This window comes from Schistocerca americana, chromosome 2 (genome assembly GCF_021461395.2).
Source record: "Schistocerca americana isolate TAMUIC-IGC-003095 chromosome 2, iqSchAmer2.1, whole genome shotgun sequence".
Taxonomy (NCBI): Eukaryota; Metazoa; Arthropoda; class Insecta; order Orthoptera; family Acrididae; genus Schistocerca; species Schistocerca americana.
The window spans coordinates 46,966,172-46,979,279 of NC_060120.1; the positions used below are offsets into that span (position 1 = coordinate 46,966,172).

At 41.5% G+C, this 13,108-nt stretch overlaps 1 protein-coding gene across 1 annotated transcript in view; it reads right to left on the reverse strand.

Moving 5' to 3' along the window:
* LOC124593773 (metaxin-2-like) overlaps positions 1–13,108 on the reverse strand; it is a 137,273-nt gene that overhangs the window by 62,425 nt on the left and 61,740 nt on the right. The window contains exon 2 of the mRNA XM_047132121.1: positions 12,711–12,994. Coding sequence (XP_046988077.1) covers positions 12,711–12,994 — 284 coding nt within the window. The remainder of the gene's footprint in view (positions 1–12,710; positions 12,995–13,108) is intronic.

The window sequence follows — 13,108 nt, forward strand, 5'->3', positions numbered from 1 at the left end:
TTTCGTTCAGTACAGCCTCGGGAACAAACCGGACTCCGCAATTTTGTCTTTACCGGTTTGGGCACATGTACACATGTGCTATTACGTAATTATGCGGTACGCAGACCACTGCAACCCCCATATGAAGGTCCTTAATCACTAATTAGTCGAGATGATAACCATTTCGAGATCGACATTCATAGCGTACCTACTACGGTTGCGGTTGCCCGTATCAAACAGGCATTTATGGATACACAGTCAACAGAAAAAGAAGCTGCGTCAAGGAACATGAAGAAGGGAGAGGCAGCAACTATAGATCCTCCCGCATGGGAAGCTGCAGAGGAGCTCGACGAACATCGTTTGTAACTCAGGAAACATCAGTAGCCGCTACCACCCCGCAGTTAGAAGAAGACACCGATCCCAAGGAGAAGCTCCTGCGATTCAAGAAAGGCGTGACCACGTGATCTGAGTGATATGTCAAATTTAACGAGTAATATCGCTCACCCTGGTGGGAGGAACTCTGTAGTGACTCTCACTGTATAGCTACATTCCGGGGTACAATGGCGTAGTAGACCGTACGAAAGCTCCATAGTGTTTATTCTATGGTTTTTATTATATAGTTATCCTTTTTTGGACTCGTTGACTCTGAACATCATGCAAACCGCATACGTATGTGTAATTAATATATATGTGCAAAAAAATCATTTCACGAGTGAACCACAACAGCTTCAATGACGTATTTCACATAATTGTAAGCTGCGAGTGGATATGATTACGAAGTTTTAGACGATTCAGGTTCCGCAGTAGTATGCTAATTATGAGCCTATAAACAATGAACACAACTGTAATGTTTTCTGTAAAACTGACGGCGAGGAAAAAGATAAACCAGCACACTGTTGTGTACACTTTTTGTTTAAAATCACGTATAAAAGGGAAAGAGCATATATGGGAAAAACTATTTGTCTAACAGTTTACAGGCCCTACCACGATAGTTAAAACTGCCTGCTAGAAATAAAATGAAACAGCACATTCTTCTAATAATTTCCGGGTATGCAGCCGGGAAAATTTCAGAAGTCACATGAAACAGCACATTTTCCCGTAACAGCACTGCCTGCATTTCGTTTCTCGCGGTCAGCGTCAACGGAAAACCTGCACATCGTCACTTTAAAAAACATACGGCGTATGTCTCCCTACTTTCCCTTTCCTTCTTTCATTTTAGAACATCTGAAGGACGCATGACTTCGTGTCAGGTTTCTTTCTTCTGGTCTTTCTCCTTGTCCAATATTCCTTCATTCAGATATTTCGCAGCCTTCGCTCTTCCATCCATGGGATTGTTGTGGGTCTAGTAAGGTCATCGAAACCTGTGAAAACCTGAAGTTTTTATTTAAAAATCAATTTCTTGTGTATCTGCGGTTCCTGTAACCTCATTTCTGGGAGATACATTTGTACTCCTTGGATCCAACGTAAATTGATTCTCTAGTTCACAAGAAAATGCATTATTTGCTGCGTTAGCCACCCTTCGCTCATTGGAAGGATGTCCGAAGAACACGTTCCTTCAATTCCTGGTGAAGAACTGTAACGCCGGAAATGCATATCCTCCTATTTCCATCTATTGTACTATAGATTTTTCCTTGTTTTGTTACCCCAAGATATGACATTTCTTTGCTTTGTATATTGTAATTGTTTTATTATTTGAATATACATGCATTTATGTCGATGTATAATTGGTTTCTTTTGTAAATACTATTTGTACTTTTACGCTGGGTCTTGCCTAGGGAAAACTATGCTATCGAACGAATACATCGATAGGTAGTGTTAACTCTGTCTCGTGGAGCGCGGGCAGAGCAGAGAGAGTCTGGCTGGAGTAGTGCGATTGTGCACGTGTGTTGTGTGACGCACCCGCGAGTTGCCACGGTTTCGGGGTTTGGCAGCATGTAATTGCGCTCGACTTGCTATGATAGTTTCTGACACGGTGTCGCGGACGGGAAGCATCAGCCGGCGCACATCAAGAGCCCGTTTCGCCTGGTGACCGTGTCGAGAAGAAGGCGCGCCAACATCCAGCTTCTGCAACAGCGACAGCCGACAATGAGTGACTGTCGTCATCTGCTCGACCGACGACTGCAAACCTTCAATCAACCAACAAGGAAGACTGGAAGCACGTAAAGTTTTCGAACTGTATGGCAGACCTCAGCTTTTAAAATTGTTGCATCACAAAATTACAGCAACTTAGCATGAACCTCTGTTGCTCATTGTCCCAATTGCATTACCAAGCAGGGTCCCCTCCTTTTCCGGAATGAACCCGAGTGTCGTTGAAATTCAAACGCCAGCATTAAAGTAATAGCATTCGATCTCACTGCTTTAATTTCAAAGTTCAGTTAAGGTATTCATAGCTGGCTGCAATATTTAGATTACACAAGCACAAATTAAGAGTGCGAGTTTTGTTACCGTATTTTAGCTTACCTGTGACTGTAGCTCAGCTTGGTAAGTACTAAATTTTACTATTGTTAATTGTTCAGAACTATTAATTCAAGTTCAAAGTTAAATCTCTTATTTCTAAATTGCGTAGATTCAAGTACCTTTTGAAATGATTGTTGAGGTAGCCCAAGACTAACCGTATTTTACTGAATTTCGATGTGCTTCAGAAAGAAAGCTCACTATTAATATCAGTCACTAAATTTACCTTCAATTTTCTGGTTTTATTAATTCTTTTGCCAAATTAAGTCAGAGTGTAGCGAAATTTATTACTTCTGACAAACTTTCAGTTTTCACACTACACGTGTCACCATTCAGTTGCCACGCTTCTAGTTCTAATTATTTGTGTAATAACCTTTCTTTTTCAGTTACTATAGTAATTGTCCATAGGACTGGCGACCGTAATTTCCCCAAAATCTCAAATATCTAATTACCGCTGGTTAATTGTTAACGTAACGGCCGCACATTAACTTTCTTTATTAACTTTACCCCTTTTCAAAATTAATTTCGACCAGTTTCATTTGCATTTTTCCTTTCATTTAGATGTAACCCTTTCCTCCCTCTTTACCGACAGATTAACTTCGGCGACGATTGCTTTTCCTAAATTTCCATTAGGAACACGCCGTTTAATTTTTCACTGTCATTAAGGTCGGCAAGGGAGAAGGAGGTTACACGTGGCGACCTGGTAACAGGACAATCTTCAGATTTGAGGTTGTTCTGGATACGAATTTTGCATTGTGCAAATCTCGTAACAAAGTACTGGTTACGAACAGGCCGTTACGTCAGCGAGAATAAGTAGTGGGAGTATATTTGAGATTTGGCATTTATATTGAAAATTATTAAAATGAGTGAAGGCAACAATTACTAAAATTTGGTAGACTTGGATACGGAACAATAGGTCGAACAGTGGGAAACACGCACCGCGGAACCCATTGTTCAGGGGCAGGCGGCTAGCATGAAAGACGCGACCGCCGAAACGCAACAAAGAGTAGAAACGGAATTCCAAACTTTAGAAAATGTTTCGGAATCGGAAGCGAAAATCAAATCTGTACCCCTTGATGATGAATACGGGAGAACATATATAGGGGAACCACCTACGGAAGTAAAACCTGTAGTTTCCGGGAATTTAACTGATTTATTGAATGTTTTGATTAATGAAATCAAGAGTCAATCGGCAGAAATTAAAGCTAAGTCTGAAAAAATTGACAGGAAGCTAGACAACCAGAACAAAGCTATTAATGTTGTTAACAACAATGTTGGAGTTGTTAACACAAAAGTTGATAAATCAAAGAAGATATTGTTATTATTAATACCGAACTCGGTAATCCTAAACAGGAAATGATAGGAGTTCAGGCGGAAATTGCGAGCATAAATACTCGTTTTGATTCCGAAATTAGCAGAATCGAGAAAAGTGTAGGAGAAGCAGTTGCTCCGATCATCGAGAATAAGGTGACGGAACAAATTCAATTAGTGAAAAAAGGGGATCAACAGAAGTTTGAAACCTTAAACGCTTTAGTATCCGAAGTAGATACTAAAGTGACGAAGCAGGCTAATACCTGCAAAGAGAAAAAAAGGGAAGTAGAAACGCTTGCGACAACCACTTGCGAGGTAATTACGAGAGTGTCGGCATTAGAAAAGAAACTTGACGAAAAACAGAGCTATGTGCCAATCTGTGCACATAGTTCGGAATTGTTGACGAAAGAGGAGCGGTTCGACCCCTTGAAAAAAGGCGGTATACACGCGACGGATTTCATTAAAAATTGTGAAAGAGTTTTACCCAGATCATGGACTAATGAGAGAAAAATTAATGCGGTTTTTGATGTGTTGGCTGGTGATGCCAAGCGTTGGGGTTTAAACCTCAACATTACAAACCTGACTTTTGACGAGTTTAAAAATTTGTTTCTGGCTGAATACTGGTCAGAGCAAAAACAACAACGTGTCTGGCGCGAATTTTTCGTATCGAGGCATTTCGATGCGAATTCGCGCGGGTCGATGAAGGAGTTTTGTGAGGGCTGGTTCCGCAAGTTGGAATATTTGCGTGATCGCCGCACGGAATCCGAAATAGTCTGGGAACTCTACAAGAAGCTTCCAGATTATACAAAACGCTACGTAGGAAGCAATTACAGGACAGTCAATGATTTCCTGGAAAGAGTTGAGGACGAGGACAATTGGCGCAATAATCGCGACAGTGGTAGATGCCGTGGTAACAACAACAAGTACCACAGCAACCACAACGATAACCATGGGAATAATACATACCGCAATCTTGGCAGCAATAACAATAGTGGTTCGGGCCGTAAGGACAATCGGTACAATGCAAATAATAACAGGAATGATGGAAACCAGTATCATACTAGCGTGATACGGGCTTCGCAGAATAGCAATAACGCCAGAGGGTGTGATCAGCCGCCTCAGCAGTATCCGGGGAGCGTATCTGCTGGGACGAGAGAGGGAAACCATTAGCCGCGCCGGTGAGGGGCCGACCGGGCGTGAAGAAATTTTGGCGGCCCAATAACAGTAGAAAACCGAGGTGTCGTCGTTATGAAAACTCCGTATGGAATAATCAACGGCGGGAGAGTGTGCCAGTTTTAGGAGAAAGGAGTGCGCCCACAAGTAGTAGATCAGCTGTAGACACGGCAGCAGAAAATACATTCACTGTCAGTGAGAACAATTTAAGCAGTGTTCCGGAAATCGATTATAAAGTAGCAGCTGTAACACCCACAGCGGAACTGGAGATTGAGTTTAAGAATGATTCGCAAGTGTTGAGAGAAGATTAGATGTCGGATAAAACGTCCGTCATCGAGCGAGGGGATGCAGAGAGGGATGAGGTCTGGTTAAGGCAGTTCGGTCGCTAAGAGATTTTAGGGGCCTGTATGGGAGAAGTGTTTATGGGGAGCGCGTGCAGGATTTTCCGCGTCTCGTCCCGCCGGAAGATAGTGTTTGTGAAATGATAGAAAGTTCTGACCCTATCCGGCAGACTTTACCAGAAGTAGTTGATGTTAATGGGGAACACGAGCGAGATTCGTCGTGTTTCATACCGAAAGAGTTGGATGTTGAAGTAGTAACGGAAAGTTCTGGCCCTGACCGGCAGACTTTACCGAAAGTTATAGTGTTAGAAGTGGCCGACCCATCCGACGCCAAACTCCCGTTTAAACATTGCGAAAGTATTGAGGAGAAAGATTACGAGAATTTTAGTGATAGCCGGTGACGATTGGTAGAAAAGCACGTAGATTACAGCGTGCATGAGGTTAGAGCTGACGTTATACGGTCAGACGGTAGCAGTGTGGGTTGCGTAGATCCGGAGGAAGTAATTACAGACACTACTGGGCACATTCCTCCAGGTAGATCGGCAGATGAGATCAAACTGACCAAAGAGGAATCATCGAAGGTGACAATTAGTGAATTGATAGCAAGGCAACACTCACTAGTTGACGAGTTACAGGAAAAGGTTTAATTTCAAAGTTTAGTTAAAGTATTCACAGCTGGCTACAATATTTAGATTACACAAGCACAAATTAAGAGTGCGAGTTTTGTTAGCATATTTTAGCGTACCTGTGACTGCACCTCAGCTTGGTATGTACTAAATGTTACTATTGTTAATTGTCCAGAATCATTTAATTCAAGTTCAAAGTTAAATCTCTTATTTCTAAATTGCGTAGATTCAAGTAGTTTTTGAAATGATTGTTGAGGTAGCACAAGACTAACCTTATTTTACTGAATTTCGTAGTGCCTCAGAAACAAAGCTCACTATTAATATCAGTCACTAAATTAACTTTCAATTTTCCAGTTTTATTAATTCTTTTGCTAAATTATGTCAGAGTGTAGCAAAATTTATTACTTCTGACAATCTTTCAGTTTTCACACTACATGTGTCAACCTTCACTTGCCACGTTTCTAGTGCTAATTATATGTGTAATAACCTTCTTTTTCAGTTACTATAATAATTGTCCATAGGACTGGCGACCGTAATTTCCTCCAAATCTCAAATATTTAATTACCGCTAGTTAATTGTTAACGTAACGGCCGCGCATTTACTTTCTTTATTAACTTTACCCCTTTTCAAAATTAATTTCCGCCAGTTTCATTTGCATTTTTCCTTTCATTTAGATGTAACCCTTTCCTCCCTCTTTACCGACAGATTAACTTCAGTGACGATTGCTTTTCCTAAATTTCCTTTTGGTACACGCGGTTTAATTTTTCACTGTCATTAAGGTCAATAAGTGAGGAGGAGGCTACAGTACTAGATGCTCTCTATTTTAGTATAGAGTTCATGCGTGGCTCGTCTTGCCTATTGACAATCTTCTGTTCTTCGAGGTCCCAACATCCTCTTGAGGATCTTTAGTTCCACCAGTTTAGTGTATCAAGTACTTCTGCTATTTTTATATTAGGAGTATCTGAGGTGTATATGATTTTAATTTTTACATTGATCGAAATATTCTTCTTATTGTAGGCGTTCGTAGTTAGTTTTTATGCTAAAATCATTTTGTTTGTTCGTGCTCCCATTGCTTCCTTTTTTGTTCACCAGGTTTCTATCCATTCTCCCAGTTACTTTATTAATTTTCCTTTCACTTACTGGCATCCATCTAAGTGATGCCTTGATGTTTCATATATATACTACATCTTCTCGACAGAGACTTGTAGGCATGTTTCAGTCGCTTCTCCCTGTAGTTGCGTGCTTTTGTTAACCACCTCTTCTAACGATTCTGACACAATCACAACATCGTTGACGACTGCTAGACAGTCTACCCATATTCCTTTCTTCTCCCACTCCGTCGTGTTACACCCACTCCTTCCATCTCTCGTCGTCACTCTGTGATCACCTTATCAAGAACACATTTAAACAACAATGGGTAGTCCGCCTCCATTTCCCTTTCCTCTTTTGATTTATAAGGACTCTCAAAGTTTTTCTCTTAACCTGCTCTGAGAGGCTGCGTTGGTTAGAGTCTGTTTAATCAGTTCACTCGATTTTCTATACAAACTCATTTCCCCTAAAATTACGAACAGTGTTCGTCTATCATCTGATAGTTTAGTAGCGTATCGCGTAAAAATTTTAAGTAAATCGTCAAGAAATTGTCGATACTTTTGCTAACAGTGCTTCTCCTTTATTTATGATATTTATATATCATAAGTATTATAAAATATGTTGCTTACGTCTGCCTGAATGTTAATTAGAATATCGTGTAAAATTTCGAATAAAATGGTCATGAACTTTTCGAGAGTTTTTGCTAACAGTCTTCTACTTCTTGTATTATATTTATATTTGTGTACAATATATATGAAATTCATAGCTTATGTTTATCAGATCGTTACTTGGAGTAGCGTCTAAAATTTGAAGTAAGTTGGTAAGGAACTGACTTCCTCAGGAGTTTTATTTAAGACGCTCCTACGATTTTCTACAGTTGGTGGCCTCGGGAACACGCAATAGGTAACTTCTTTGGCAGAGAAAAAGACCTGTATTATTGTTATGTCGTAGTCAGTGTACAAGAAAAGTTAGAAAAATTACGCCATTTGATGACCCTCTAGATTCACTCACTTTTGAACAGTCATGTGGGAATGTTCTTTGAAAATTCAGGTTACATCATTGATGGAAGGGTCATATTAGTCCGCTGGAATACCAACATGATGGGCAAAGATGAATGTTGGTCGCTTAACACAGACATTCAACAGAGACATTCAACAAGAATTCATCGGAGAACATTAAATAACAACTTAAAAATGGTCCTGTCCAGCACGAAAAGGCGAATACTCGTCTCTTTAAAAGACTGATATAACAATGGGGAACGAGCTCCATCAATCCTCATAATGCCTTCCACATCAAAAATTTTGCATCCAAGCGTATTCACTGTCCTTTAACATTGGACATTCTAAATCCTTGTACCTATTCTCTCTTTGCCGGCAAGTCTTCATAATTAGTACCTCCCTCTCATTGTCACTGTCTATGTAACCGTATATCTCTCTCCCACTGTCTTTATCCAATTCCTTACGTTGTGCCATAGCATGAATATTATCAAATCTCAAACACTTCATAAGGAACAAAAATCTGTCCAGTGACATAGTGGTGTGAAATATTTGTAATCTTAATCCCTGTGAAGAAATCAGATCTTGCACATTCATTTCAAAGCAGATCTTGCACATTCATTTCAGCTGTTCTATAAGAACCAGCAATTATAAGAAATTCAATGAAAGATTGCATTTCCATTTAATCTGTTTTCCGATATCTATTTTTGCTTTGGTAGAAGGGCCCATTGCGATCAATATATAAAGATTGGTGCACTCGACTATTAAGCGAAGTATTTCAGCCTTTATGAGAACATTGAAGCACTCTACAGCAGTCTTGCAGTTTGTAGCAGTTAATTTGTTACAACGAAGCGGAGTTGCTGTAATTTGCTTCCTCGTTCTCATATTATTAGGCTTAGCTGTAGTCATTAATTTGAATGTTTTCTTCTTGCCAAGCATAAACTTGTCTGGTGAATCGAAATGGAGGATGCTATACCTTCTCCAGCATCGTCACCAAATTGATCACGTGCTGCTGCACGGTCACTTTCTTTGCAGTGCTCTTCTTCTTCATTGTATCCAAATCTAAACAAACTCCGTCATGTAACAATCATTATGATCTTCATTCAGCACTTCCTCCAACAGCTTTCTAATATGTCTTCGCTGTACCTCATATGGCATACTGATATACACTGCTCACCACAGAATGTCGCACTTCTAGGTAGGTGGGGTGTGATCCGTACCCCCAGCGATTAAAGCTTGTGGCGTATGCTGTTTCATATCTCTAAAAACACAACAACCAGTTTCGCAACAATGTGCATCAATTTGAACGAAGGTAACAAGCCGCTCAACTGTGTGACCAACGTGCTTCCCTATATACGAGTCAACTTCTCCACCTGGTTTGTTGTGAACACCCCACATCCGCAATTAAAGTCTACTGATCAAAAGCAAAAAGCAAAGCGAAAATTTCTTACCCTTCAGCTGACTCACATCACGGACTTGTGCTGCCTGAGTAGGATGAATAAAGAAACTCCGACAGCCAAAACGTAAAAACCAGAAATTTGTCTGTCTGTCAGTCTGCAAGTGAAGTTTACATCTTGATGACACACAACTGAATTTGAATCCTGTTTCGCAGAATAGATTTCTCGGTCATCTTCCAGTTATTACACACTATTTTCTGTATTACAGCTGCATTAAGTTTGCCTGGAATGTCAGTTTAAAGATATGGCGGCGATTCCTGACACAAGAAGATCCGTCGCCAATCAGTGTACTCCTATGGGCGACTGCAGTGGCTCTATTAAGACTTTACCGTCTGCCCTCAGCTCCTAGACGAAATTTTTTGGATAGTTTACAGCTAAATCAGTTGGTTTTAATGTCGGACATTCATTGGTGTGCGCCAAGAGACGTTTCCGCTTACATAGGTACACAAAAAAAGTTTTTAAATTTTTTTGTGCGGTAATAGCACCGATTTACTTGTTTCATGGGTACCGAATCCATATATGACCTCACTATCTTACATGGTACAATTCTGTCAGAATGCTACTCTGTTAGAAACTAGAAAAATTGACGAAACACACGTAATAAAAATGAATAATAATTTAAATTTCGAAAATGAAACAGGTTTTTTGTAGTCAAATACAAAAAATCCTCTTTACTACATAGTAAATATGTGTCCATGGGCGTATGTTAGCTTGATATGTTGTCTGTAGAGTCGGTCCTTGCACGACACTGCACGGTACCAAAATGTTCCAAAAAGTCTCCCGCGGAAATGCGGTTTTTCCAGAGGCCATATTTCGGACTCTATTGATCACAGAGACAAAGGATCAAGAGTTTTGAATAGCCCTTGGCCCAGCGACCATTTGTATAGCCATCGTAAGGACGGGCATACTGTAATGTCCTACGGTACAGGGTGAAAATTTAATCATTACACAATTCCACCAGCCTAGGAAAATTGTGCAAATCGTTTTTCTTCTTCATTTAGGCGTGGTCTAGGATGGGCCTTACGCGGCTTATGAAAGAACCATTTGTACATCGGTGGGTCCTGGGAAAACCATGAAAAACAATAATTTATGGGTTCGAAAAATACCAGCTGCGACAATGGCCACTCCATCATTTCTATCCACAGTAGGCCGTCGGAATGTTTAACATGTGGTGTTAGATAATATTCTTGGGAAGCTTAGAACCTTTTTTCGATATCATAATACGTTAAGGAAATGCACTGGTTGAAGTTAGCGTACTAATGCAGAAAACTTCAAAAACCGAACCGGTGGGTCGTAACTACCTACATAATGAAAAGTTTACTTTTTTTATTTTCAGGCAACTATCAAAGTTCAGGCATTCACACATAATCAACTTCGCTCCCCAAAATTCCAGGACATGTTCAGATTTGCTTGGACATATGCAGGATTTGACGGTCTACACACGGAAAACTTTGAAAACGTTAAACACATATGTTTTGACAGACCACAGGGAAAGCTGTGCGACTGTGAAACTGTTGCATTCATCTGTGGCAGTTTATGTGACAAACTCTTATGTTCTCATCACTTTTTTGGGAATGATTCTCACATCCACAAGAATACCTAAATCGGGCAAGTTAGAAGAATCTTTTTACCCATTCGCCAAGTGTACAAGTTAGGTGGATCGACAACATATTCCTGTCATGTGACGCATATGCGTTCACCAGTGTCGTATAGAATATATCAGATGTGTTTTTCTGTGGAGGAATCGGTTGACCTATGACCTTGTGATCACATGTTTTCGGTTCCCATTGGAGAGGCACATACTTTCGTCTACTAATCGCACGGTTTTGCGGTACAGTCGCAAAACACAGACACTAAACTAATTACAGTGAACAGAGACGTCAATGAACGAACGGACAGATCATAACTTTGCTGAAATAAAGAAAGTAAACTTTACACTCCAGGGAAAATTTGAAGCCAGGACCTCTCGTTCCGCAGCTGCCCACACTAACCACGGGACTACGGCGCTCCTGAGCTCACACTATCTTTTCTACATCTACATCTACATTTATACTCCGCAAGCCACCCAACGGTGTGTGGCGGAGGGCACTTTACGTGCCACTGTCATTACCTCCCTTTCCTGTTGCATTTGCGTATGGTTCGCGGGAAGAACGACTGCCGGAAAGCCTCCGTGCGCGCTCGAATCTCTCTAATTTTACATTCATGATCTCCCCGATAGGTATAAGTAGGGGGAAGCAATATATTCGATACCTCATCCAGAAACGCACCCTCCTGGACAGCAAGCTACACCTCGATGCAGAGCGCCTTTCTTGCAGAGTCTGCCACTTGACTTTGCTAAACAGCTCCGTAACGCTATCACGGTTACCAAATAACCCTGTGACGAAACGCGCCGCTCTTCTTTGGATCTTCTCTATCTCCTCCGTCAACCCGACCTCGTACGGATACCACACTGATGAGCAATATTCAAGTATAGGTCGAACGAGTGTTTTGTAAGCCACCTCCTTTGTTGACGGACTACATTTTCGAAGGACTCATCCAATGAATCTCAAGCTGGCACCCGCCTTACCAACAATTAATTTTATATGATCATTCCACTTCAAATCGTTCCGTACGCATACCATCAGATATTTTACAGAAGTAACTGCTACCAGTGTCTGTTAAGCTATCATATAATCATACAATAAAGGATCCTTCTTTCTATGAATTCGCAATAGGTTAGATTTGTCTATGTTAAGGGTCAGTTGCCTCTCCCTGTACCAAGTGCCTATCCGCTGCCGATCTTCCTACATTTCGCTGCAACTTTCTAATGCTGCAACTTCTCTGTATACTACAGCATCATCCACGAAAATTTATCTGCCTCGTGATGACTGGGTGTTGTGTGATGTCCTTAGGTTAGTTAGGTTTAAGTAGTTCTAAGTTCTAGGGGACTGAAGACCATAGATGTTAAGTCCCATAGTGCTCAGAGCCATTTGAACCATCCACGAAAAGCCGCATGGAACTTCCGACGCTATCTACTAGGTCATTTATATATATTGTGAAAAGCAATGGTCCCATAACACTCCCCTGTGAGTATCTTGCGCATGGATTACTCAGTTTGTATATTTTGCTTATTTTTTTCATAGTTCCACACAACTTCTTCCTGTTTTCTCGATTGATCTGTGTTCAGTTTTTCAAGGCCTATCCTCTGTGCCAACTTATAACTAAATCTGAGGGGGGGTGCGATGGGGGGGTTCCCCTGTCAGTAGCAAATACAGAGGACAAGCACTAGCCCTAGGGGACACTCACCAGCTCGGAGACCAGCTGGCGGCCGCACTTGATGAAGGGCGCGCGTCCGGAGGGCGACATGTACTCCACGTTGGCCGGCTCCTCGACCTCGAAGTCGAGGCTGAGCATGCGCAGCAGGGCGTCGACCGCGAGGCACTCGGCGTGCTCCGGCAGCGGCACGTCGTACATGCAGCGCAGCACGTACAGCGAGAGGTCGCGCGGCCACCAGTCCTGCGCCGCGTCCACCAGCATCATGCCGTCGGCGCCGCACGTCGCCACGCACTCGGCCTGCACAGGCAGCGCCTCTGGTCAGCAGACAGCGTCAGGTAAAATGTCACGCACCGCTAGCGAATACGAACATGGTTCTCCATTCTTTTTCTTTTATATGCAATTAGAGTTACAAGAACTTTCGCGATATC